At 38.7% G+C, this 26,483-nt stretch overlaps 2 protein-coding genes across 2 annotated transcripts; one reads left to right on the forward strand and one right to left on the reverse strand.

Annotated features, from left to right (window-relative positions):
* The first annotated feature begins 785 nt into the window (after nt 1-785).
* On the forward strand, nt 786-24,710 carry MYEF2 (myelin expression factor 2). The gene is made up of 16 exons (XM_059481926.1): nt 786-1,038; nt 5,495-5,724; nt 6,934-6,986; nt 8,256-8,263; nt 8,374-8,467; nt 9,329-9,520; nt 10,184-10,337; nt 10,747-10,796; nt 10,883-10,946; nt 11,080-11,181; nt 11,381-11,431; nt 11,506-11,574; nt 11,847-11,945; nt 15,471-15,673; nt 15,783-15,834; nt 17,552-24,710. The coding sequence occupies exons 1-16, from the start codon at nt 812-814 to the stop codon at nt 17,713-17,715; spliced, it is 1,812 nt and encodes a 603-aa protein (XP_059337909.1). The 5' UTR covers nt 786-811; the 3' UTR covers nt 17,716-24,710.
* On the reverse strand, nt 18,441-26,483 carry SLC24A5 (solute carrier family 24 member 5). Its single transcript, XM_059481925.1, has 8 exons — nt 26,352-26,483; nt 24,984-25,067; nt 24,791-24,894; nt 24,374-24,474; nt 23,332-23,615; nt 22,172-22,378; nt 19,313-19,414; nt 18,441-18,763 (listed from the first exon to the last, which is right to left on the reverse strand). Exons 1-8 carry the CDS (start codon nt 26,416-26,418, stop codon nt 18,441-18,443), a joined length of 1,272 nt encoding a protein of 423 aa, XP_059337908.1. The 5' UTR covers nt 26,419-26,483.

A 26,483-nucleotide genomic window follows, 5' to 3' on the forward strand; every position in this document is an offset into this window, starting at 1 on the left:
GACAGACCAGATTGGTCAGTTGAATCTAAACACCATCACCACTGGCCAATTGAGAAATCACCCTTCGGTAAACAAATCTCCATAATACGTTCCACATGTTCACAACAACAGATGCAGCAAGTAAAGATAAGAATTGTTTATCATTCTTTTCTCTGATCATCTCAGAGCCTTCCCCAGGACAATGCCTGCTGCTCTCTGTGGAGAGAACTGTGGCCACGTCTGGAGCATGAGTCTTGTGAGGAGCATCTGAGGGAGTTCAGCCTGGAGAAAAGGAGGCTCAGGAGGGACATTATCGCTTCCGACTGCCTGAAAGGAGGATGTAGCCAGGTGGGACTTGGTCTGTTCTTCCATGAAACAAGTGATAGAAAATGGCGTGAACTTGCACCAGAGGAATATTAAGATATTAAGAAAAATTTCTTCACGGAATGGGTTGTCCATCACTGGCACAGCCTGCACGGGGAAATGGTGGAGTCACAATTGCAGGAAGTATCCCCCACCTGGGGACTTGGCTTAGTGGCGTACTTAGCAGTGCTGTATTAAAGGGTGCATTTGAAGATCTCGGGGTCTTTCCCCACCGAGCTGTTTCCGTATTGTGTGTTTCAGTGCCTCACTGAGGGCGGCTGCTGTGAGGGGCAGGGCCGGCCGTGCCCGACCCCGCGTCGCCATGGCAACGGACAAAGCCTCGGCGCGCGTGCCCTCCTCCGGCCGCGAGCGGTGCTCTCGCGAGACTTCGCGCGGCGCGGGGCGGCGAGGCCGAGGCGCTCGGGGCCCGTTTCAAACCGGCGGTCGCTGGGCCTCGGCCCGGCACGACATGGCGGAGAGTGACAGGGCGGAGGCGGCCGCGCCGCGCCGAGCCGAGGAGGCGGCCGGCCAGGCGCCACAGCCGCCGCCGCCGCAGCAGCAGCAGCAGCCGGCACCGCAACAACAGACGCCGCAACAGCCGCCGCAGGATGAGGAGGCGGCGGCGGCCGCGCCGGTAGCGGCGCGGGCAGCGCAAATGGCCGGTAGCGGCGCGGGCAGCGCAAATGGCGTCAAAATGTGTGTGAGAGCAGGGCCGGGAGGGCGGCGGGGGCAGCGCGGCCGGGGGGCGGCGGGAGGAGGCGGCCGGACCCCCCTCGCCCCGTGGCTCCTCCTCCGCGGGGCCGGGGCCGGGGCCTGGGGCGCCCTCGGGGAGGCCGCGGCCAGGGCAGGGGGCGGCTGTGGGGCAGCGCCGCTGAGGGCTGGGCGTGCGGGGCCGCCCTGCAGGGCAGGGCTGGGCTGGGCTCCGAGCCCCGGCTCTGGTACCTGGCGGTTCCCACGGGATACCCGTCCGGGAGTGTCCGCATCGCTGTTGGCGCCGGTTACGTTTCCACTTCTTGCCGAAACGATTTTATTTAAAGCCGTTGAAGTAGTCTTTGTTTACGTGAGAATGGTAGGACAGCCCTATAGTAATTTACTTTCTAAAAACAAACCCCGCACATGCATACATGAAGTTTTCTTGGAAACGGTAACATTTTCATACACAGAGTATGTAAAATTGTGCCTTGTATAGTATGGCTAAAAGGAACTTAGAATAAGGGAGCTGGAAATACCGGCTCTCTGGAACAATACCATGAATAACTTTGTGTGCGTGGTTGTTCTTGATGTCAGGCTTGGAAGGTTGTCACTCTTTACATGAGCTGGATTTTGGCCTCAGATCGTTGGAATTTCAATATCTCTTCCAATCTCATTTAGATCTTGGAGGGAAAATACATTTACGGTAGACTTACTGTTAGAGTACATCAAAGCTGCTGGCGTCTGGGAAGTTTTGACATGTTCTAAGCAGCCCTGCTCTGATACTGTTGTGTTTAAAAAAATGCATATGGGATCATCGTCTAAATAAAGCTGGAGGAATAAATATGTACTTCATGCCTTTACTTGACTCCCTGTAAAATTTAGTTTAGTTTACAAGCTATAAATTCCACTTCACTGTAAAATGGAATTTGTGGATTTGTTTTCTTTTTCCCTAGTCTGGCCCTCAGCTTCCAAACTGCACAGATTAGAATTGAATTTCACAGGATGATTGTCACCCTTTTTGTCCTTTTTAGGCATATTAATTTTATTGCCTTTTGGGGTTGCTGCTGTTGAAATGAGATATTTTCTCTGTATCACTCCTGTCAACAGTATCTTCTTTTGCCTCCAAAACCTCACAAGCAAATGAAAAATCCCAGTCATTCTGCCTGGTAGAAGTCACAACTTGAAGTTTGAAAGTAATGGCAGGCTCTTGTTAACAGAGATTCAAATCTTATTCTTTCACATACAGTTTCTAATCTTCCCCCAAACGGGTTTACAAAGGATTAAACTGTCAGTCTGTGGGTGAAATGTATTACTTGAAAAAATGATTTTACTAACCTGGTTTGCTTAGCATTCATTAAATGGAGAGGAATCCTGACTTGGTTTGCACACTTCTCTGAGTTTCTTGTATTTGGCAGTGGAACCATTCAGCACAGCAAAGCTAAAGTGATCCATGTGCTTTGAAATCACATGTTGTGAACTTTTTCCATTTCTGTCTGCTTATCTTATTATGGGCACTTGTGAGGAGGAGTAGAAGTTTTTTTTTTTTAAAAATCAAGTTTTAGGGCTTTCATGTTGATGTATCTTGTGCTTATTATTTATAGGCTTCTAGTCTGGCATATGGAAAGCTTGTCTTTTGTCTTCAAAACTTCATGGAAAGTTCAAAAACTTTTTTTTTTTTTTCAAAAGGTATAATGGTCTTTCAAATCAATGAGCATATGCACTTTTTTTGAGAACTAATTGTAGACATCTTTTTTCCAGTCCTAAGAACGGTGGTGGTCTGTGATTTCACAGGCAAATATAAGTATTAATTTAATGTATGAAATTTGTAGCTCATACAGAAAGTAAAGATTAGAATTATTATTGTTTTCCCCCCATGAAAATGTCAGTGTAGAATTTCTGAGTCTGTCTTTTCTGTGGTCTGTAGGTGAGTAATGTGACATTGCTTTGAATGTATTTATGATTGAAATTATTGTTAATATTCAAGGAGGAGGGTAGGAGTTGTGAAAGGATTTCTGCCTCCAGCCTGGCCTGTGTTGGTTTTGGCAGATGAGTTTTGCAAGAAGGATTGTTTCTTTAATTAATCCTCTATTTTCAGCATCCTGGCTGTGATTCCCAGACCAAGTGCAGGGTGGCTTTGTTTCCCAGATCTAGGAGTTTATGCCAGGCTTGTATCTTCTGTGCTCTCTACTGATTTGTACAGCCAGGTCTTGCAGAGCCTCTGGATTCCCTGTTTGGAGACCTGTCTCATCCTGTGCACTGCATTGAGCACCAAGGGGCTGTTTCATAATCCTTTAAGTAGGAAAGAGCTTAAAAGGCTGAAGAGAATCCATTGCTCTAATCCTAAAACTTGAAGGAGAACTCAGGTTGTTACTGGGAGTCTGGTTGGGCAGGAGTTTTGCATTTGCAGATGGGGTTGGGTTGGAAGGAACTGATGTGACTGGAGACCTGATACTCTGCTCTTTGCCTCCTCCCTTGAATCCCTCCAGTTCCTGCATTGTTCCCTTCATTTCACTTCACTGCACAGCCACACAAGAATTGTGTTGTCACACAGAGTGGTGTGGAGGAGGGATGATGCAGCAGGACTTGGAGAAAGCTTGAACCAGATAACATGTTGTTGACTTGAGAGGTTTTAAATTTTACAAATACTTGCCCCAGGGGAGTATCCATGCATTTCCCAGTTGCTAATCCACTCTTAATCCACATATAAACACAAGGACTGTGAAGTTAATACCATGGGACTATTTCAAAATTGGGGAAAAAGTCAGGGGAGAAATATGGATGTATTTGAATGTACTCCTCCCTGAAAAATGCCCAGGCTTCGGTAGGAGCTCCTTGCATGTGCTTTTGAGTGCAGGACTGCCACTTACTCACTGTTTTGTTAACTGTGCAGAGAGCTGAAAACTTGTCAGTTAATCAAAATCACTGCTTTTGCCATATGTTGTGGTTGTAAAACTGAAATGCCTGAAACCTTCCAAAGTGTCTCAATGAGATAAAAACTAAGCCTTCTGAGATGTGAGAAATCTAGTAAAGATAGTGATGTAATTTAAGAAGGAGGGTTCACAATCATTCACTTCTGTCAGTCCTGTAGGACATCTCCTTCTAATTGTTCTAAATCAAGATGCTAATTCTGGCTTTTTAAAATACACGTTTCTGTGAAAGTACTTTTAAAGTTTCTCTTTAAATAGACAGTGATGTGTAGTTAAAGATTCTAAGTAGCATCTGTTTAGTGGATCACATTTGTGTGGCTTTATTCAGTGAATTCTTTCAGTTCAGCAGTTCTCCTTTTTAAAAGTAACAATTCAGGCTCCTTGAGCCTCTGTTGGCATGCTAAATGACCTTGTGATAACAATATCAGGAATGCTGAAGAGTTACAGATACTTCTTCTAATTCTGTTGAAAATGTATGGTCTTACTGAAGTTGAGATTTGGACTGCTGTAAAGGAAAAGCAGCCAATTTTCATCTAAAAAATAAAAATATTTTAAAAGGAAGATTTCAGTGCTATTGGTGAAGTTTTGAAAGACTGAGGAGGTGTCTGCTTTGTTGTTTTAATGGATAATACCTAATTACTTAATTAGTCTTAGATTCATAGCATGGCTTAATACAGCTGTTTCCTATGCATTTAATAAGTTCTAAAATTCTAGTAGTGTTAAGCTGTGAAACTGAAAAAACATTTGTTGTTCTTAGCTGGATTTTAATTTCTAACAGTAGTCTGACACAAATTGTGACTAAAAGTCATTTATGGGGTAGATAAAACATAATTTGATATAAAACCTATTGGAGTTGATTTTGATATATTGAATTACATTGAATTAAGCATCTTGAGCTGTTTCAGCTCTCAGGCTTAAACTGTTTCTACTCCCACCCTTCTGTGGTGAATATCCTGTAACTTGTCCAAGTGAGGTGTGAAAATTACCAAAGCACCAAGGCATGGGTATTTTACGTCATTTTTCACTCTTTCTGTTTTGGTCTTTGTAGTAGTTTCACATTTCCATCTTTCTGAGTCTTGACAGACAGGATGTGCTGGCACAGGTTGCCCAGAGTTGAGGATGCTCCAACCCTGCAAGTGGTAAAAGTTGGATGGAGCCCTGAGTAAGGTGATCTAGTGCAAGGTGTCCCTGCCCATGGCAGGTGGCTTGGGATTAAATGATCTTTAAGGTCCCTTCCAACTCAAACCATTCTAGGATTCTATGATTCTGTGAAATGGAATGAAAGTGAATTAGTGAGATGTACTTTCTTTACTTAGCATTGGAACATTTTTTTGTTCTTGATAAAGCAGTGTATTTTGGAATTACTCTGATAGCATGAATTTATTTTTCCTGATTTGAAAAGCAGCATTTGACATCCTGGGAATTCCAATAGCATGGGAAATACTCAGTTATATAAGTAGGAAGTGGGATAGTCTAATGGTCCAACACAAGACTAACAGTGTTTTTGTTTGGATTTTTGTTTTTTAATGTAGGGATAATGATGAGACAGCGAAAGAAGGGAAAGCACCTGTGAAAGAAAAGTTTGTTGCAAAAGCAAAGGCAATCCCTTCTCTTGGAAACAAGAATAGATTCCACCCCTATGCAAAGGAGAAGAATGCGGGCTCTGCAGACAAGAAGGCTGTTAACCGCAATCGGGTTTTCATTAGCAACATCCCGTATGACATGAAATGGCAAGCTATTAAAGACCTGATGAGAGAGAAAGGTAACTTACTCCTTGTAATACACTTCACACAGAAACCAGTGGGGCTTAAATGCAACCCATGTGTCCTTTGAGCCACACAGATTTGATTTGAGGTTTTTTTGTTTTGGGCTGTACTTGGTACATCTATCTCCCTTCCCCCTCTTTCATCCGAGACAATTGCATTGCAGGGTAGGCTGGGTAAATGAAGTGCTCACAATCTTCTGCCATTCTGGTGTGATAGTAGAGAGTATATGCATGACCTCATGAGTTCTTAAAGAGATTGTGTTTTGTCTAGTTGTAGTTCTTGTAGATTTTCTTTTCTCTAAGGGCTTTTGTATTTAAGAAACACATGAAGTGTGTTAACCTGAATAATAAGGGATGTCTTTCAAAAGTTGTTTTGTATTTCTTTGGTGGAATCTGGCTGTGGCATTAACTTGGTCTGCATTGTCACTACTGCCATGACTGTTTGTCTGGAGCTTTGTATTAAAAGCTTGTTCCTATTGTTGCAGTTCTGATAGAGAAACCTGACTACCCCAAAAATTTTATTTTAAATTTGGGGTAAAATAATGATAACATATGGATTTTGTAAAAAGTTAGTTCTGTGTTTTCCTTGAAAAATTGATTCTTCAAAAGTAATGCAAAGCACACTTGGCTTTTAGGCTGTGAAAAATGCCAGACCCCCCTTCTGTAACTGCTGGCTTATCTGTTGTAAGGTGACGTGACTATTTGATTGGTTTATTTACTTAAACTTCCTACTTTAGAAAGTGAGTCGCTTGCTGTGAAATATTTGATGTGTAAATTTGGTTATTATTGAAGGCAAACTTTTGATTGAAGATATTCAGGTAGAAAGTCACCTTAAAACAGGTGTTGTGAGTAGGATGATAAATGTAACACTTCTCAGTGAACGTTGACGTTTCATTTGTTAGGTTAAGGGACTGTGTATATCTGAATTTGTTCACCAACTATATCATACTGGCCAAAATATGATCTCTAGTATGAATTAGGTTAAATATAGTTGTTTGTTTTTAGTTTTGAGAATGTGGCTGCTGCATATTTCTGAAAATAGCTAAATTATATAGCTATTGACAGGAGGTATGGTTGGTCTGGTTTTGATTGTTGGTGAATAATAGGTGATTCTCTGTAGACTTGTGCACAGGGGCACAGTAAAGAAAGATACTGGTGTTTAAATGCATTGTCTCTTGGTATTTTCCCTTTGTATGTCTTATGTAGTTGGTGAGGTTACATACGTGGAGCTGTTTAAGGATGCTGAAGGAAAATCAAGGGTAAGTGCCGTGGGCAACAATCTGCTAGAGGTTTAAAAGTTCCTCAGCAGTTTTATTTTTGTATAATACCTGTACCAGTTATTGGAAAGTAAGTTTCATTTTTACACTGATTTTCATTAAGGTAGCCTTGAGGATTCTCTATTAGAAGTAGTCTGACACCTTCATGCAACTCACACTAGTTGGTTGTAAGGGACAAAGTACTTCTGTAAATGTTAACAAATGGCTTTTACTTAATCCTTCTTTTTAGCCAACACCTTTGTCTTGGTACAAATCTGTTTCATATAAAGGATGTTCAATAAACCAATCATTCTATTTAAATTTCATTAGTGTAGTATGCTCTTCTTGGAGCCAATAAGTATAAAATGTTAGGTAAGAATATACTGGGTGAAGTGCCTGATTTCACAGCTTTGCAGGATTGGTACTTTTAAACACTGGCTTAATGCATTTACTTTCTTAAAACTAAATGAATGGAGATGGTTGGTAGCCAACAGAGTGCCAGCAATGAGGCACGAATAGTGAAGTTTGTTAAAGTTCCTTTGTCTTCTTAATGATAGTCAAAAGTTTGGCCAATAGCAGCTCCAAACCTGCAGTGAAGAACATGAGAAATGCAGGTTTGAGTTTTAACTGAGGTTGTATCAGTTGTTGTAAATTATTTTCTTTAATACTTGTTAAAACTAAAACATGCTGTCAGCTTTGCTATGCTTTAAGAAATCCTCAACTCTTTGCTTGATTAGAAGGATGCTGGTGCAGTCAATAAGGTTATTTTCTTGTAATTTCTCAATTATGTTGTAGTACTGAAGAGGTATGCAGACTGCTTCTTCATTGTAGTGGTGTACTTGATGTAGGTAGATTTTAATTTTGTGGTTAGTGGACAACTTTTAATGACGTGATGAGTGTCTTGATTGGTTTTTGGTTGTTTTGGGGTTATTTTCTTTCCACCCTTTCCCTCCCACCTCCTCTTCCCAGTTGTCCTTACATGGATCTGTGTGGCATTTTTCCAATTCTGGTTTGACTCAAAGAGCGTAAGAGACAATGTATTCTCTTGCATTTGAATGGTATGTATGCTGAGAAAGTAGGAGAAATTCCGATTGGCTACCGCTAAAGAGCATATATTATGCATTTTGAAGCTGAAAATAACTTGTATAGTTGCTTAACAGTGAGCTGGGATCTTTAACTGGAAGCTTCATTTTCTGTCATATGTGCTAACTGACTTCTTTTTTTTCTTGCTTGTTTTCTCTTTACATATGATGACAAATCTCGTGGATATAGGGTTGTGGGTAAGTTTCTTTTTTATGTGTGTAGAAGCACACTGCTATCCAAACATTCTATTAGATTTGGCATGTTCAACTTTATTTTAATACTCTAAATGTTTTGATCTCTTTCTAAGTGTGGTTGAATTTAAAGATGAAGAATTTGTTAAGAAGGCATTAGACACTATGAACAAATATGATCTTAGTGGAAGACCCCTGAATATTAAAGAGGTATGTTTATTGCTGCTGTTTTGAATTGGAAATGGTGAAGATACTAAAGCTACTGAGATGACCATACAGGGTTTTGAGAGTCTTAGATGTGCAATTTCCAGTTTCATTTTTTTGTGAATTTTTATTGATGAGCTGAACTGCCTGTTGGCTTGCAGAAGGTTGGATACTATGCTGAGTAAACTGACAAAAAGCATGTCCTAAAGTCAAAATAATCTAATGCTGTTTTCTGTTAAAACAGCTTTACTTCATATTCTTACCTTAGGGTTTTTCCAACCTAGGTAATCTATGTTTACATTGTGTCCCTGCTTCAAAATATGACACAGAATGAGCTAATTATTAGACCACTACATATGTGCAAAAGTGGGGCTGGAAATAGAGAAGTTGTGCTATCTGGAAAGTGAAATAATGTCAACATTTCTATTGTAGTGCTGTAATATGATGGTATCTGATGCAGTTCTTCCTGTCCTGTTACAATTTTAATAATGGTATTAATAAATGATACAAAACCACCACCTATTAAATTAATTCAATTCTTGGAGAAAGTGCTAGACTGACAGTCCTTTAGCTTGAAATCTTTTCTACTTGTCCATAGGCTAGGTACAGCATGTGAAGTGGCAGTGCACGCTTCCTCAACAAGTGCTTTGCCAATATGCCTCAACCCTCATCTGAAAGGACCCACCTCTAGAGGTGAGGGAATTAGGGCTCCATGCTAATTCAGTTCATGATCCCTCTGACATGGACAAGTGTATTTATTAGTTGATAATTTTGATGGGTTTATGCAGAGTTTCAAATAGTACCATTTTGTTTGTTGCCAGTCTGGTTGTTGATGGTTAAGTGGTTTTGTTTGTGTCCACGTTTCAGGATCCTGAAGGGGAGCATGCTCGTAGGGCACTGCAGCGGGGAGGAGGGCAATTTCCAGGAGCACATGGACCTGATGCAGCACCTGGAATGATGAATTTACCACCTTCTATTCTCAATAATCCAAACATTCCTCCTGAGGTTATCAGTAATTTGCAAGCAGGCAGGCTTGGATCCACGATTTTTGTTGCCAATGTAAGCTTAAAACTGTATTTTATAACTTTGTTTGATCTTTGTAAGACATCTTACACCTGTGTAGTTCAGATTTAATATTAAGAGGAGTTTGGAAAGAGTTCACAGTTAGTGTATTGAATTGAAAGTGTTGGGTATGTATTCAGATTTTGGACGTGGAAAGATACATTAAACTCTTGAGACTGACATGCACTTCTAATGATTGCAGTCATCTGTTGATTCAAAACTATTTTATACATCTTTTCACTATTTACAATGGCATTTGTTTTTTATTCAATATATATATCAGCTTACCTAAGTTTATCTTGCTAGTTACTTTAGACTAATACAATAAAGTTCCAAAAAATGCAATGGTTCAAGTTCTTTATTAGCACAAAAGACTACTGTATTTATATGAGGTCTTGTGGAATTACAGCTGCTCTTCTCAAGAACCAACCCAATGGTAGTATGTTAATTAAAGTAAAATACATGTACATATTGTACATACGTGTTCAAATGGTGATTTTTTGGACTTTGACACAGTGCGTGTATTGCAAAATCTCAACTATTTACAATTTTCAACCATTTTGTTAATGAAGAATTAACAGCAATGCAGAAAATCTCTTCCAAATGTAATAGCAGAACAGAGATGTGCACTTACATCACTGATGTATTTCTGTGTTTAAGCTTGACTTCAAAGTTGGCTGGAAGAAACTGAAGGAGGTATTCAGCATTGCTGGAACTGTGAAGCGTGCAGACATCAAAGAAGATAAAGATGGCAAGAGTCGAGGAATGGGGACAGTTACCTTTGAACAAGCAATTGAAGCTGTTCAAGCAATATGTATCCTTGGCTTTGGAAAATAATTGATCATATATTGATTAGTCTTTAATGGTTCTGGCAGCGCAGTTTTACAAATGGTGCCTATTTGCCTTGTAGCTGTAATATAGGGACTAGAGTGTAATACTGTCCAGATTGCATTTGTAATGCCTGAATTTACTACTAAATTCTAAAACTTCCTCATGATGTTGAACAAAATTAAAATACCCGGCAGTGTGACAATTGTGAAATTAACTTCAGTGTACCTAACAGCTTGTATTGCATCTTCTGGCCCTTGAATTGTGTTTCTAAAGCTACGGTAGGGAAAGATAAGACTCAGAGCAATTGTACAGAAATATAATAAGTTATTACATTGATTCTTCAGAAACAGTTAAATTGCCTTCTTAAGACTCCTTGACTTGCATTTCTTCAGCTATGTTCAATGGACAATTCCTGTTTGATAGACCCATGCATGTAAAAATGGTAAGTTGCTTTCATTTCTTTCTACTTTATATGTCTCTGCCAAAACATTGAAAGGATCATAGCATTCCATGCTTGTTTTTTGTCAGGATGACAAATCAGTTCCTCATGAAGACTTCCGTGTTGTGGACAGCAAAAGCTCTCAATTACCTCGTGAGTGCCTGCTCTGTTTTCTACCCCTTGCACTTAGTATATGGTGATCTCTTTTTTCACACTTGTGCTTACTGTGGTCTCTGTGATAGAGAGGAAGGTCTCTCTTCTGATCATACTTTTTTTTGTTTTTGAGGTGGTCTTGGTGGTATTGGTATGGGACTTGGACCAGGTGGACAGCCCATCAGTGCAACACAGCTGAGCATGGGTGGTGGAATGGGGAGCATGGGTCCGGGAGGTAAATCCAGATTCTTCATTTTTAAGTTATACGGAGCTAGTTTAAAGGTTTTAAAGTTTAAAATTGTCATTTGTGCAACACAGAAAAGACAGACTTTTGACAAAGCAAGCCTTGTCTAGTGTGCTTTTGAGATTTTAACTCTGACTTTTAAAAAATCCATTAGGGTGTACTAAGTGTTGTTTATCTTTTTGGTTTAAAGGTATGGGAATAGACGGCCCAGGATTTGGTGGAATGAGTAGAATGGGAGGCGGTACGTGCAATGAAGTTTTTTGCATTAAATATTTCTTTAATACTGTATAGAAAACACTTTTCCTTATTTTGCAGGACTTCCTGGATTTCGTGGGATGGAAGGAATGCCCAACATGGGAGGGTTTGGAGTCAACCGAATGGGAGGTAGTTGAACACCGTTCCTGTACACCTACTAGTTTGCTAATATTTATTAAAAACTCCATTTAGGGGTGGGTAATATAGATCAGTTCAAAGGAAGTAGTTGTATGAGTGGAGGCCTGGGAACTGGCAGGGGAGCTGAGTGTGTAATAGGTGCCTCTGACTTGTGCGTTAGACTCTCTTCTATTTAAACAAGTGGCTGTGAAACAAGTGTTGTAGGAGCATCAACTCAGGTGTGAATAACAGAATATTCCTGATTTTTGCTTTGTTCTTTCCAGAAATGTTCCGTGGTGGAATGGGAGCAAACATGGAAAGAGAATTTGGTCGTGGTGACATGGCATTGAACCGTGGTTTTGGAGAGTCTTTTGGAAGGATGGGTATGGTAACTGTTAAATTTTCTGTGACGTAGTATTGAGAATTTTGCTAGAAGGAGACCTGGTTTCATTTGGTCATCTTTTGTCCCTTCTTCCCCAGTCATTACTGTAAGGATGGAATCTCAATGTTCATTACAGTCACCACTTAAGACAGGGGTTCAGATGTGGAGGGTTTTTTTCCCTCTGTAAAATATAAATGGAATAGCTGTTTGAGGAAAGCATTTATCTTCATGCTGTATATTTTGTGGGGTATTAAATCTGTGGGGTGTTGAAGTATATGCTTCTGATAATGCTGAACACGGTGTCCATGTACAGCCTTTGTACATTCCATAAGCCTGTCTGCAAATGCATGGTGGGTATAGTACTGTTTCTACTGCAGATCAGGTAGCATTGGACAGGAGTCTTGGATTTTAGTGCCCTCAGTTTTTGTCCTGCATTCTGAGCTCCTGTAGCTCAGAATGGTATTTATTGGCGTCTTCTGTTACTGAGCCAGGATTATTTTGTTTATAGATGATGTCTTGTTGGCCATGGGCTTCCCTCGGATGAGTTACTCTTCCATCTTCAGAGGTGTGGAAGGGCTCAACAGCAGAGCCTTCTTGCCCTTTGTTACTCTGCTGTTACCTGGATGAATCACAGAATCCCTTAGGTTGGAGAAGATCACCGAGTCCAGCCTTTAACTCAACACTGCAAAGGTTGGGTTGACCACTAAACCAGGTCACCAAGAGCCACGTGTACACGTCTTTTAAATCCCTTCAGGGATGGTGACGCCACCGCTTTGTTGGTCAGCCTGTTCCTATGATTGGCAACTCTTCCTTTGAAGCATTTTTTCCAATATCCAATCTGAACCTCCCTGGTTTAACTTGAGGCTGTTTCCTCTTGTTCTATTGCTTGTTACTTGGTAGAAGAGACTGACCCCATATCTCTGCAGCCTCCTTTTAGATAGTTACAGAGAGCAGAAAGGTTCTCCCTGAGTCTCTTCCTCTCCAGGCTGAGCACCCCAGCTCCCTCAGCCGTTCTTCACAAGGCTTGTGCTCCAGAGCCTTGAGCAGCTGTGTTGCCCTTATTTGGACACACTCCAGCACCTCTATGTCTTTCTTCTTGTAAGGGGCCTGAAACTGAACACAAAATGCATCATAGGAGACAGCTCTTCTTCCTCTTCTGTGTTTCTTGTACTTTTCCATTCCCTTAATTCACCACCTTGAAAGAGAAGAACTGATAAGAGCATAAGGTTCATCTGGTATAAAAGTTGTTTTTTTTTTAAATTGTATTAGTTGAGGCAAGTTATAGAAAAGGGTAACTGTTGTGTGCTTCTCTTCAATACTGATAATTGTGTAGAAGTGGTAAGAACATAATAAGCTTGTCCTTTAAGCTAGTCTTAATGCCTTGGAATGAATGTCTTAGAAATCAAGTGTATGCTTTCACTCTGGCTACTTACATGAACATCTGTTGCTTGAGTGAAAATGCAAGGCCACTTAAGTTATAAATGTTTCTGCAAGCAGTAGGCTTCTGAGTCTTCAGGTAACACGTTGGTTTAAAAATTTATGAACATGGCCACTGTGAGAAACTGATGGGGGTGTCTTTCATTCAGTAGATCCAGCATGCTTCAATTTACAAACTGTCAGTGATCTGCCCATTTGAATAGTGTCCTGAGAACCCAGGTTAGGGATCCCCAGCTTCACCTTAAATAATGGAAGGAAATTGTAGGGACTTCTAATAGATACTGTGTGTACTGATGTACTCCTGTTACAGTATTTAGGTTAATGGTATCTTAGAAAGAAGTACTGTGAAGGCATTTGGTTTTAGTAACCTTGAAATCAAGGAAGGTGTCTTTAATTGGGCTATAGTGTCAGAATGGAATTGAGGATGTTTGATTTGCAACAGAATTGTTGACTTTTTATACTATCAAGTTCATATAAGATGAAGCCTTGAATTTTGAAGTTTTTCTTCCCAATGTGGGAAATGGCCCATTTAATTTTACCATGTTTGTGCTGCTGGCAGGCTGTCAGAGGGGAGAAAAGCTAGAAAGAAATCAGAGTAGCTTAAATCCTGTAGTAGGAAAGGAGAAACTAACTTTACTTACAAGGTGTTCCTATTCAGTTTGTATAGTAAAGGCACACACTCGTGTCCTTATAGAAGAATATTGCCAGGTAACACTGAGAACAGCGCACTTCATTAGTGTGTGCTTTGCTTTTTGCACTAACTGCTGGTTTCAGTGTATGTCACTTCATTATTTTTTAGGGGGTGCAATGATTGGTGTTTTTGCAGGAGGAATGGGAGCACCTAGCATGGGCCCAGTAAGATCTGGAATGTGTAGGTTAACTTGTTTCAATAGAACCTAAATGCATAGGCAATGTAACAATGCTGTGTACACCTACTTGTATCAGAGGAACTTGGTGTAGTGTAGTGTCTTGCTGTTGAGGGAAGTAGAACTCTGTTGCATGTGACAAGTCTAACAGTTTTCAAAGCTGTTATGTTTAGGTAAAAGTTCAGAGGAAAACTAGCTAATAGAGTCTTTCCCGAAATCTTAGATTTGGAATGGTTTCAACTTCTAGTTTGGAGGGAGAAGTGATTAAAGTAAACTTGTGTTTCAGAAAAAAAGACAGGCAGAGTTATTTGAGTAAAGTTCATGAAAGCTGAACCTCAGTAATGTCATCATTGAAATAAAAAATCAGCCTTGAATTTCAGATTATCCCCCAGTTTAATTTTGTGCAAACCTCCAATACTGAGTTTGTATTGCAGGAACTCTCTGAGTTCCTCAGCCTACAGCAGATGAGAAGCTAAAATCTTGCTAGTGCCAATCTTAGAAGGCGTAAGGCTTAAAGACAGGGTCCCTTGTGAATGTTCTTGATAGATTTACTGTACATTAATTTTTAATTATGAATCCAGAAATATTATAGTATTTGAATGCTATTGCTCTTAGTTACTTATATAAATGAATTAATAAATTTTATTCCGTGGTTGTACTTTTATCGGGGTTTAAACTGTGACACATAGGAAAGTTCATGCTCTTTACAGTACTTGCAGTAACTTCTGTTCTTGGCCAAAAAAAAAGCCTTCTCTAGAAGATTTTGCAGTTAGGTGTGAGCACGGCTGCATTAAGTGAAGCTGGATATAAATGAAGGAAGCCAAATAAACAGTTGTATATCTGGTCCAATTACCTGTATCTAAGTATTGCCTCAATTATTTATTTGATCTTTTTGGTAAAGAGTATCATATTTTTTCTTTAATTAAACAAGACAGAGTTTGAATTCTTGTGTTCAACATTTTGCTACATTATAATAGCCTGATGCAGTTTGGTTTTACTATTTTAGAGCTGACACTCTAGATCTTGTATAATACTTTGTCTTAAAATATTGGCCATGCTCCTTGATAAATCACTGTGCATGTATAAAAGTTAAGGTTTATATTACAGCACTTCTAATAAAGTTATTCTTATTCTGACACAAGAACTTTATTTTATCCCAAATACTTGTGTGTTTATTGCTAAAAGGAGATTTGTTTTTGTCCTCCATTTCTCTCTCTGTGTAGGTGGTGGCATGGGTGGTATGAACAATATGGCTGGAGGAATGGGAATGGATCGGATGGGCTCCGGTTTTGATCGGATGGGACCCGCCATGGGTGGAGGCCTGGACAGGAACATGGACATGGATCGAGGATTTGGGCCTGGCCCGATGGGAGGTGGCATGAGAGAGAGATTGGGCTCCAAAGGCAACCAGATATTTGTGAGAAATGTAAGCAATGAAATACATAGGAACCACAAGCTTATTTTGTGGGTATGTTTGATTACATGCTCTTATTCTCATTGTATATTTTGTTACCAATAATACCTTTTTATTTTAGCTTCCTTTTGACTTGACCTGGCAGAAGCTAAAGGAGAAATTCAGTCAATGTGGTATGTATATGAACCTTACCCTGTTCATCTGTATGGACTTCAGGTGTTATGTGGTGTTTATTAGATAATAACAGGAAGACTGTTGTCTGACTCTGAAGAAGAGTCTGACTAGCTTAATTTTTCTTGTTTCACCCAGCTTTCTTGAGTTATATAAATAATCTTTAGGCATGACAGAACACAAGACCAAGGTACAGTATGTGCTGTGTTGGCTCTGAGTGCTCACTTGCTATGAACTTTAACCTATTCCTTTAATAAAATTACTCTTTGATTTTTTTTCTTTTTTGACCTATTCCCTGGCCAGTAGAAGTATATAATGCAGTGTTTCCTATGAGTTAAATATGAACTGTCCAGCTCATGCATTACTTTAGAAATGGTGCTGCATCAAATCAGAGTTAGTAATTTTGCCAGAATAGCATTACAGGTTTTATACATATGGGTGATCCTGATTAGAGTATTTGCAGGCTGTATGTTCTCCTTTATCTTAAAAAATAAAAGTTTGCTACAAATATTCAATATTTGGTTTTATCTAATTCAGAAAAGTTGGTCTTTTCACAGAAATAAGTGAAAAATAAAGGTTGAGTGTCAAAATACATGTTTTGAAAACACGTTTTCAGAATGGAGAGCTTTAGCTGAATTACTGGATGACTTCTTATTTTGGATAGACTGAAAAGATAAATAATCTAAAACATACTGCTGATGCCTAAGGCAGTCATCATACAGCTGTTTAGAGATATTGCTATAAATTAGACCTTGCAGTTCAATTATGAAAAATTACAAGGTGTTGATGTTTTCTTTGTAGATGGAGGATATAGCACAACAGGTTCTTTCCTTTTTTTTTTTTGAGTCTTAACCTCCTGGGCAACTTTCAGATAGTTCAGAACTTTTTTTTTAGTATCTCTGTCAGCTAATAGATGTAGTAATTATGTTCAGTTGCTTTAAAGAATTATAAGCAACAGATTGTGTTCATGTCAGTATCATAAAGAAATACAGAGCCTGTTTCCCAATGTACCATTTCTTTCAAGACTGAAAGGACAGTCTTACATGATATTTAAAAATAAAAGACTTTGTATTTCAGGGAAAAGTTTTTTCTTCCTAGTGATGTTCAGGGGCTCACGAGAGGTGTGCTACAACATACAATAACCAAAAACTCATTAGCTCCAGGGAACTGAATATTCTCAGAGGTACATCTTTATAAAAATATTTCCTTGTGAGTTGAGTGTCCAACCTCAAGGAAGCTCAGCAGGAATTGGATCATGCATGCTACTTTTCCACCACTCCCAGCCTGGTAACTTTATTGTTATTGCTTTAATTTTGCTCTGCAGCTTCTTAGCAAAATTGCTTGGTTGTGACTATTGCTTTGGTATGTTTTTGTCATGAACAGGGTGGACTGGATTAAGCTACAGTTCAATACTCACACTTTTGTCAGTATGAAACACAAACCCTTCCCTGAGTCTTACAGGGCACTTTGTTTCAAACTTGAGGTCAAATACAGGCACACTTCAGGAAAGATTTGAGATAACAGATCTGGATTTGGATTCTTTCCTGCTGTTTTGTTTCATGTCACCTTGCCTGAATGAGTGAGTGTACCGTCAGTTTGAAAGTGCCAATTTCATATGTTCCCCTAGATTATACTTAAGTTTTTTCTTTTATTACTTCTGAGTTAAGTTGTTAGTACACTGAGGACTTGAAATAACTGCTGTTTAACTTATTTATTCAGGTCATGTAATGTTTGCAGAAATAAAAATGGAGAATGGAAAATCAAAGGGCTGTGGAACAGTCAGATTTGACTCACCAGAATCTGCTGAAAAGGCCTGTAGGATAATGAACGGCATAAAAATCAGTGGCAGAGAAATTGATGTCCGCTTGGATCGCAATGCATAATTTAAAACTGTGTGTTCAGGAACATTCCTATGTCTGTTTAGCTTCTCTGTCTTAGTAAGTCATTTTTAGCAACATTGTATGCTTACAAAAGCTGTAAAAAGGAACTTTTAAATCCCACCAGCCTTTAACAGTATAGTGTTTAATATACTGTGATACTTGTTAACTGAATCTTACTATGTTTGGTTTTTAAAGACAATTCGCCTGATTTTTGTTGTTTTTTTTAGAGGCACTGAGCACCTGCAGGTCCCTATAGACTGGGGATGCTTTGGATGCTCAGTGCCTTTGGAAAATTAGGCCAAGTGTCTCTAGTCATTCAGTTTAAATGAATGGTTATACTGTTTTTAATAAAATAAGCCATTTTCTCTGTTAATCTCCAGATTGCATAGTGGGATTTATTTAGTGTTTTCTGATTTTTTTTTCCCCCGCCAAATGTGTGTATCAACATTGTAATGTAAGAAGTAGATGTCTTTTTCATAATTTTGGTTTTATATGTGCGTTGTAGTCATACTGTAATTCTTGACTCTAAAAGAAAGGGCTCCAGTTAGGCTGTGATGTTTTTGTTCTACTTAATATTACTTTAATGATATGACTTAGTTCTGTATATAAGATTTAGAGCCCAATGGGAGTTTGGAGTTGTTTTTTGAAATTTTATTTTGACTAAATGAAGAAACTGGGTTTTTTTCTCCTGCTTTTATTTTTTTCATCAGCATAATCACTGATTAAAACTAGTTACCACAGACCCTTGTAGGATTGTTTCCTATGATGCCAAGTTCATATAAAATTGATAATACAGTAAATACTAAGTATAGGACAAGACAAATTGTCCCCAATTTTTTATCTATTTTCCAGCCATTCAGGTGAACTGCCAGAAAAATGAAACCAACAGAACAGATAAGAGAAATGGCTGTGTATGTCAGACCACTGCTGTTCACTTCTATGGGTCCTGATGTATTTATGAAGGCAGTTTTTATAAACCAGGGTATTCCCAAACAGAGCATATCAAATACATTGGATCCTACGATGTTAGACATAGCCATATCTCCATTTCCTGTAAAAGAAGAAATACAGATAAGTTGGCTTAAGTGTATTGCATGAAATTGCCAAACTGTTTTGGAGGAACAGATTGCTAGCCCTCAGTTTCTCACAGAGCACCCTTTTCAGATTTTGCATTGGAAGAACTATAGTCACAGATTCTACAGAACATGGGTACCACAACCATAAAAGTCTCCCTAAATCACCAGCATCTGCACAGCTGCACTTAAAATTTAGCTAGACAGGCTATTATAAAATCCTTTTATGCTTAAAATACTGAGACCTACAGTTGTGTTCTGCAGTAAAACTGTAATACATAATCAACAACAAATAAACCAATCTAGAATACTTCTCTGAGATACTCTGAGAAGTTTTTAAATGTCTGAGCCACAGCCTTTTCAGGTAAGCTATTTATTTATTTTCAGTAAACTTAAGCTCTAGAATCTGAAGCTTGGATTTTGAGGTTACTCCTTGAATTTATCAAAATGTTGACTAGAATTCTTTCTTTTTGTAGTACCTTTTTAAACACATCCATTGGCATGAGCCTAAATACTAAAATCTTTACCTTTTCGAGCCACCAGCACACTTGCAACTGTATCTGGTACACTGGTTCCTGCTGCCAGTAGGGTGAGACCCATGACTGACTCTGGGATTCCCAGCGTTTCACCTGCAGTGGAGAAATAAGGGTAGAAAATGCAAGTGTGGTTTAAGTTAGGGCTCATCCACTGAAAATGCTTTGGACTTTGTTTGCTGGAGAAAGAATCAATCATACAGTAATTCCATATGGAATGTATCAGCTAACTTAACTACATGTGATGTGACAGAACCACAAAGCAGTTAAAGAGTGACAACAAATATCCTTTCCTTGTTCTTTTAAGTCTGAAGTGGTCAATACAGTAGCAATTAAGATTTTTTTTCTTGCAGATAAAGTAAAAGTTTAAATATCTAACAAATTACCATTCCTTTTTTTTGTCCCTCAACTTCTAGAAAATACTATAGTCTCTTACAGGTTTGGGCATCTCCTTATTAGTGTTCAGAAGTCTCACGAAGCAATAACTCTTATAATCATTCTTTTTGATCCCCTTGGGGGAGGGGAATAAGCACATGAATTATCTTGGGGAGGACAGTCATTAAGATATTGTGAGAATACTGTCTCAACTTCATGCCTTTACCATTTCATTTCAATTAGAAAGTGATTTGGAAGAATCAGAGTGCGGAATTTTTGTATGACTTGTAAGTACAAGTAACCCCTTAGAAGTGTGAGTTCCTGTAGGGAAATACTCATTTAAATTTGAAGAAAAGTTTTAAACTGTTATTAGAAGAGCAGTGTATTTTTCCCTAATCTCTATTTTTCTCAGCCCCAAATGTCGTTTAACCATATTAATTTCTAACTTAAAATACAGGGATTCTTCAAAACTGTTTCAGCAGTTGTACCATTCAGGTGCATCAGTATTTGATACCTCTAGTCAAGCTACAAAGTAATTAATTTTTCTTAAACATTTTGGTTCACTAAAAAGTATCTTAGTATTTTTTAGTGTTGAAATCTGAGTTCTTACATGAAATATTTTGACATATTTAATAAGAGCAGTTTTATTTAAATAAGAGGCAGTACACTAAGCTAGGTCAGCAATGCTTGTCTCTTACTTACCAGCTTAGTCTAGAGCAGCCCAGTAAATTTATATTTGAAACTGTTTGTTGATTTCAGGGGTACTAACATGATCCTGTTGCAGAATTTGTATTCTTTTTATCCTTCCATCACTTCTAATAGATTTGTAGGGTGAGGGACCAACAAATCAGCTTTTATAAATCATCCAGGCTGGAAAATAATGGTTCAAACCAAGGTGAAATACGAATGAACCAGCCTTATGTACCCAACATTAGTTTCTAGCCCTCTGAAGGTTATAAGACAGAATATAAACTCAGGAGAAGTTAGTTTTTTATTTTATTAGATAGATTTATCTTCTATTTAATGTGTAGTGGTTTATTTTCTAGCAACTGACCATTAAGACAGAAAAGTCTTATTTTTCTAGGCTTTTGTTAATTTTGTGTATTAGTAGCAATGTGTTGCTATAAGCAGTAGAATTTTCTTTGCCAGCAACAGAAAGATGTACTAAATTACGTTTGTTCTGGACCATCCCAGTTTAGTGCCCAGCTATGATACTTTTGTTACATTCTGATAGACTGATTATGCAATGGTAGAACCTTTGAGTTCTCAACCTTCATGAGAGCCTGGACTTGAATATATTGTGTGTTTAACTTGTAGTGTTTTAACATGTAAATAGAATATAATTTACCTAGAAGTAGTGGGCCAAAGACCCCAGTACTACCTGTGATGACTCTGGAAAGTGAACTAATACACTCTCTCAATCTCCACCATACCTACTTTCATATTAATTAATGCTTTGTCTTGTAGAACAGCAATAATGTTGACTTGAATCCTGGTTCAAAGGCTTTTAGCATCCAGACAGTGAACCCTTGCTCTTTGGGTACAAGTGGAAAATTATTTACCCAAGGAGTTAACATGGTGGGTGTAATATCCAGTGATCTACTAATAATTTCTCAAAGGTTTACTGAATGTGTAGGTCTGCTTCTGCACTGAACAAGGAGTTATTCATGTCTGAAGTAGCAGAAAGCTTGAGTAGGATTAGTGAGCTATAATGTGAAAATGGCAAGCTTTGAAACATTCTGTAGAGTTTCAGTTTCTTTTTCTGCTTGCTCTTAAATATAAAAACTGGATGTCTTTCAAGCTGACTGGAGAAACAATGAAATGAGGAGACCTTTAATACCTCAAAGTACTTTTAGGAGAAGGTTTTTACATACAAGTCCATACCCCTTCTCTCTCTTAAATGCAATCCTTTTACTGCCCCACTTTATGATGCAGATTTGTAAGAGGCCCACATATACACACTCCGAGGATGTTTATAAACATATTTGAGAAGTTTTTTGGCAGTGAATTTAATGCCACATCTCTTACTGTAACGTTTGTGAGAAACACAGGTATAGAAATTATGGATTTTTTCAAAAAACTTTGACCTTTAATTCCAGTCTTGGGGGATTTCATGTTTGTCAGCCTTCAGCATGACAAATTTATTGCTGTGTGTCTAATTGCTTTGCTTAATGAAGCAGTTTAGTGAAACTGTTTTTAAAAATAGATAGGGTTTTTTTGTAGCTACATCAAGTTCTCCTTCATGTGATGGTAAGCAGTGTGAAGCAGCTAAACTCTATAAAAGTGTTCCATCATTGGATGGAAGAGGGTGGCAAACTAAGCAGTCAAACATAAGTTTCTGTTGTTTTTCTTTGTTGTGTTTTTTTACAGCACAGTCTAAGTTGCTAAACTGACTTTTAAAGGGAAACCTCACAGGGAAACCACACAACTTCTTCCATGATTCTTGACTGGTATAGCAACACCACTTTACGTACCTACCTGCTATTGTTACCATCCATACAAGAACATAAGTTATTGCAGAAATCCATGCTGCTGAAATTAAAAATGTCACCATGAACCAGTTCCTCCAAAACTGTCTTCTGCAATCTGGGATAGTTAAATAGAGTAGTGTGATAATAGGAAGGGATAACACCCACAAAATTCTCTTTATATCTGCTTCAGGCATGGTAAAGACATTTGGATGATCTGTTGAGGAAAAAGCAACTTTTAAATTGTGGCATTAAGTTTGAATCCATAGTGTACAGTATGTTACTGTCCTCTACTTGTGAGAATACTGAAAAAAGGTGAAAAATACTTCTGCCTCAAGTTTTAGCTGTAGTATTACCCAGTACCTACATCTGTCTGGACAAAATTCTGAAATCAAGTTACATCTGGGGAGATTCTGCTTGCACACAAGAAAAACATTTTTTCACAATGAGAAAAATCACCAGTAAAATAATCTCCCCAGGAAGTTGTGATTCCCTAGTGTTGGACATTTCTAAGATTCAGCTGAACAGGTGCTGGCCCATCTGGGATCATGCTTTTGCCAGGAAAGGTTGGACCAGATGATCCTTGAGATCTCTTTCCAGCCTAATATTCTATGATTAACATGTTTTTTATTACATCACGAGGGGTGAACTAAGGTGGATGAAAAATGAATTTCTTTATAAGGGTTTGCCCATAGCATTTACCAAGAGTAAGTACCAACTGCTCTTTTTTGCCTGAGTGGAAACATGACCTGTGGCCACATCACAGCTATCCCTTTACTTTTGATATTATGCATATTTTGGGCTACCAACCTGCCACCGTCATATGGAAAGAGTATCTATTACTACAGTACCTGTGTGGCTTTCAGCTGACAGTGCATTTTACAAGCAGTGTTGCTGGGAAGTTTCAAATACACACAACAAAGACAGAAGTTCTACTACAACACAAATGAGCAACTATCCTTGCATTCCTCTAGCAACTGACTTCATATAAAAACCATCACTCTGATTTTGCTCAGTGTTATATTCCAGGTTAGAATAATGATTTACTTAAGTACTAGGCTGGAGTTCTTTTGTGAGCAAAATCTTAATACTGTCTGAGAATCTGCTGTTGATGAGAATTGATGCAGACAGGCATGCAGGGTGCTAGAGACAGCTGTAACAAACCTGTACCTTCAGAGATTTCATTGAGCCCATGTAAGCTTGTGGAAAGTTGAGAGTAGTCCAGCTCATCTTGAAAAATGCCGCTGTCGGTCCTTGACTGTTGGCGAATGAGAGGTCCACTCTCGTCCCTCCATCCAACCAGTGGCTGCTGCTCCGTGCTCTCTTCCATGGCTTTTGTAAAACACGTGCAGCAGGGACTGAACTTTTTCATGAGGTATTGGTTGATTTTAATGTCAAAACATAGTACCAGAATATAACACCCATATATCAATAATAGGGATGCACTTTCATACCTAGAATGAAAAACAAGTTTTATGTAACATGTAGTATAAAAGAACCCAGTTGTTGGCATAAGAAGAGAGAAAAGATTTGCATGAATAGCAGAAGGAGAACACACAAAAGCATCTATTTGCAATTGTATGGCTAATGTCATGGAAGTTTGTGAGTGTCCCCATGTCTTTCAGCAGTTTAATTAACTCCCCTCCTCTGCAGAATCTTGTTTGTGTATTGTATAGCTGCATGTTTTTTCAGGGGATCTTACTTATTGAACATTTTCCTGATATTTGCAAAATTGAGTCTTCATGTGATGCTTAAATTATAAACTTCAAGAGACTTCTTGCTGGACCTGACTGTCTTGTTGAGGTAACAGGAGTTTCAGTGTTGATGGAAAAGTTAAAACATCAGAAACTCATGATCTCCTTTGGCACACAAAAGTTTTTCTAAACAATGCTGGTATGAAAGGAAAGGCTTAAAAGGAGTAAATGCTGAACACTAATTGCCATGTCAGAACAGTTGTGATAGAAATTGTGAAGTCTGTACAGACAAACCTATGCAGGTCAAACTTCAAATATGCAGAGTTTGAATGCTTAGGTAATAATCTTTACAAGCATTGTGACTTTTTTTTTTTTAAGCCTACAGGATGTTCATTTCTGTTAGTGAACAGCAGTTCAGGCTACTTGAAGTTTGGGGCTTGGGGATTTTCATTTGTTTTTCAAAACACTGTCTCACAAATCTCCAGTCAACAGGAATTCAACACTACTTGTGCTCTTACCAGTAAATTCTGCTGTCAGATATCATGGCAAGGACGGCTGCTGCACTGATGGTATATGCCAGGCAGTCTCTGAACAGCGGCCAACAGGACAGCCTGGAAACCTGCAGATCAGTCATGTACTTTTCTTAAACCTCTCTGTAATACTTTCACTAAGTGCTGTAAATGCTGCATCAATATGTTGTTTCTATATTATGTAAAAATTAAAGATTCTTAGGAATGACTTAAGTATGATATTCAACAAGTTAGTGTTTTTAAAAACTTTCATAGCAAGTTATCTTAAAACTGATTACATGCTGGTTTTGCTACTAAATAATAAACTTGGCAGTTGTCATAGTAAGTCTCTCTTGGCTTTTGTTGGCAAATGAGAAAGGATAACTATTTTGCCCTTAGGAGCAGAACTATCAAAGTTATACATACCACACTGGAAAACAGCCCACAAGCTGCAGAAATACCAAGAAGATTATATATTGCTGATCCAAGGATGGTGCTGACCCCGATATCTCCCTTTGTCACAAAAGCTCCTGTAAGGAAAATGACTCTGGTATGTTTGAGTTTGGCATGCAAGGAAAAGAGCTCTAAGTTATAAGGAGTTATAAAACACATCTCTTACCTAGAAAAGCAGTGACAAGCTCTGGAGCAGAGCTTCCAGCAGCCATGAAAGTGGCTCCAGCTACATCCTGTGAGAGGCCAAGGCCTGAGGACAGAACAAAAAGAATTGCTTTAAAAAAATTGATGCTGCAGTAGCCTGTACCCTTTACTCTCACTAGTACATAATGTTAGCTGCTACTACAACAGTTTAGTAGATTAAAGTTTATTTTCATACAGTCAATACATTTATATGAGAGTCATAAAGTAATATATTGAAAATTAGCCTGATCTATCGGGCTAGTTTATTTCTAACTTCATTACAGAAATTAGTTTAAATCTTCTAAAATCAGCATTTGTATGCAGGATTAAACTGTGTTTCCTGTTGGTAGTAATTATAGGGAAATTCCATGGACTGTAGTGTGATATTGCTGTATGATCCATATCAATTCTATCCATCTGCCAGGGAAATCTGTACCACTGTGTCTTCACATACCAGAAACATTAGTTAAATTCAAACCACTGCTGTGATCTTAAAATCAAGTTTTCATTTTGTATGGACAGTGTAAGAGCCTGTGTGTTGCTTAAGAGAAATGAGATTTTTGTTCTGGCAAATTGACTTTCTGGAATGTAACTCACTCTGTGGATCAAGTCCTGCACACCAAGTACAGGGACGTATGGCTGACCATGGCAAGTCTGACAAATGTCAGTCAATAAAGTCAATAAACAAAACACCAGCTCTTATGGCAGTGTAGAAGCTTACATTTGCTGTAAGTGCAGATTTGGAGGAGGTCTTCCAGTTCAGGGATGAGTTTCCCTAGGGAATTTTGTTAATTCTTGGCAGCGAAAATCTCAACTCCCTGCCAAGACCATCTCTTCAGTGGTCTGCTGGAGCCAGGGGAATTGTTGCAGGTTGATTAGATTTCTTAGAACCATGGTAACCATAGAATTCCTGTCCCTCCTGTGTCATACTTTAATATGTTAGCAGTAGCTCATCACTACTTTTAAAGAAAAACAAACCCTAGAAAGAGTTTTGGTTTCACCAATCACCATCCCTCCTAATTTTTTTTCTTTTACTAATAGTTACCTGGACTTAGTACTGTGCAACTGAAATGGAAATTGTCAGTTTAGTTAATACTGAGGAATCTTAAGATTTTCCTCCAGGCAGAAAGAAAGCAAATATTAAATGAATACACGTGCAGTGTAATCACTAGGTTTTTTTCAATAAAATATTGATCCTGTGTATCAAATTAAGTATTCTATAGACACATCTGTGCATGGAAAGTGAAACTTGTTCAGTTTTCTTTCAGAGCACTCTAACTTTGAAGCTTTTTAAAAGAGAAAGTTTGATGCCAAGCTTCTCAGTTTTACAGGAAAACAGGATGTCACTTACATTCACTGATGATCTCTAGGGAAGGTAGGAAGTAATCATCGCACACAATGGACACGGCCAGAAACATGTACAATATAATTATGAAGTAGATAACGATTCCTCCATCCTTCCTCTCCTGCGGTGTGAAAAATC

Source organism: Ammospiza nelsoni, chromosome 14 (assembly GCF_027579445.1).
Source record: "Ammospiza nelsoni isolate bAmmNel1 chromosome 14, bAmmNel1.pri, whole genome shotgun sequence".
NCBI lineage: Eukaryota > Metazoa > Chordata > Aves > Passeriformes > Passerellidae > Ammospiza > Ammospiza nelsoni.

Excerpts from the sequence above, each read along its gene's own strand:
- MYEF2 (XM_059481926.1), top strand. The coding sequence starts at position 812 with ATGGCGGAGAGTGACAGGGCGGAGGCGGCCGCGCCGCGCCGAGCCGAG. Across the intron at positions 8,468-9,328 it reads GACCCCTGAATATTAAAGAG|GATCCTGAAGGGGAGCATGC; the intron begins GTATGTTTATTG and ends TCCACGTTTCAG. Across the intron at positions 11,182-11,380 it reads GGGGAGCATGGGTCCGGGAG|GTATGGGAATAGACGGCCCA; the intron begins GTAAATCCAGAT and ends TTTGGTTTAAAG.
- SLC24A5 (XM_059481925.1), bottom strand. The coding sequence starts at position 26,418 with ATGTTTCTGGCCGTGTCCATTGTGTGCGATGATTACTTCCTACCTTCC. Across the intron at positions 24,895-24,983 it reads GCTTGTCACTGCTTTTCTAG|GAGCTTTTGTGACAAAGGGA; the intron begins GTAAGAGATGTG and ends TTTTCCTTACAG. Across the intron at positions 18,764-19,312 it reads TGTGCTGGTGGCTCGAAAAG|GAAATGGAGATATGGCTATG; the intron begins GTAAAGATTTTA and ends CTTCTTTTACAG.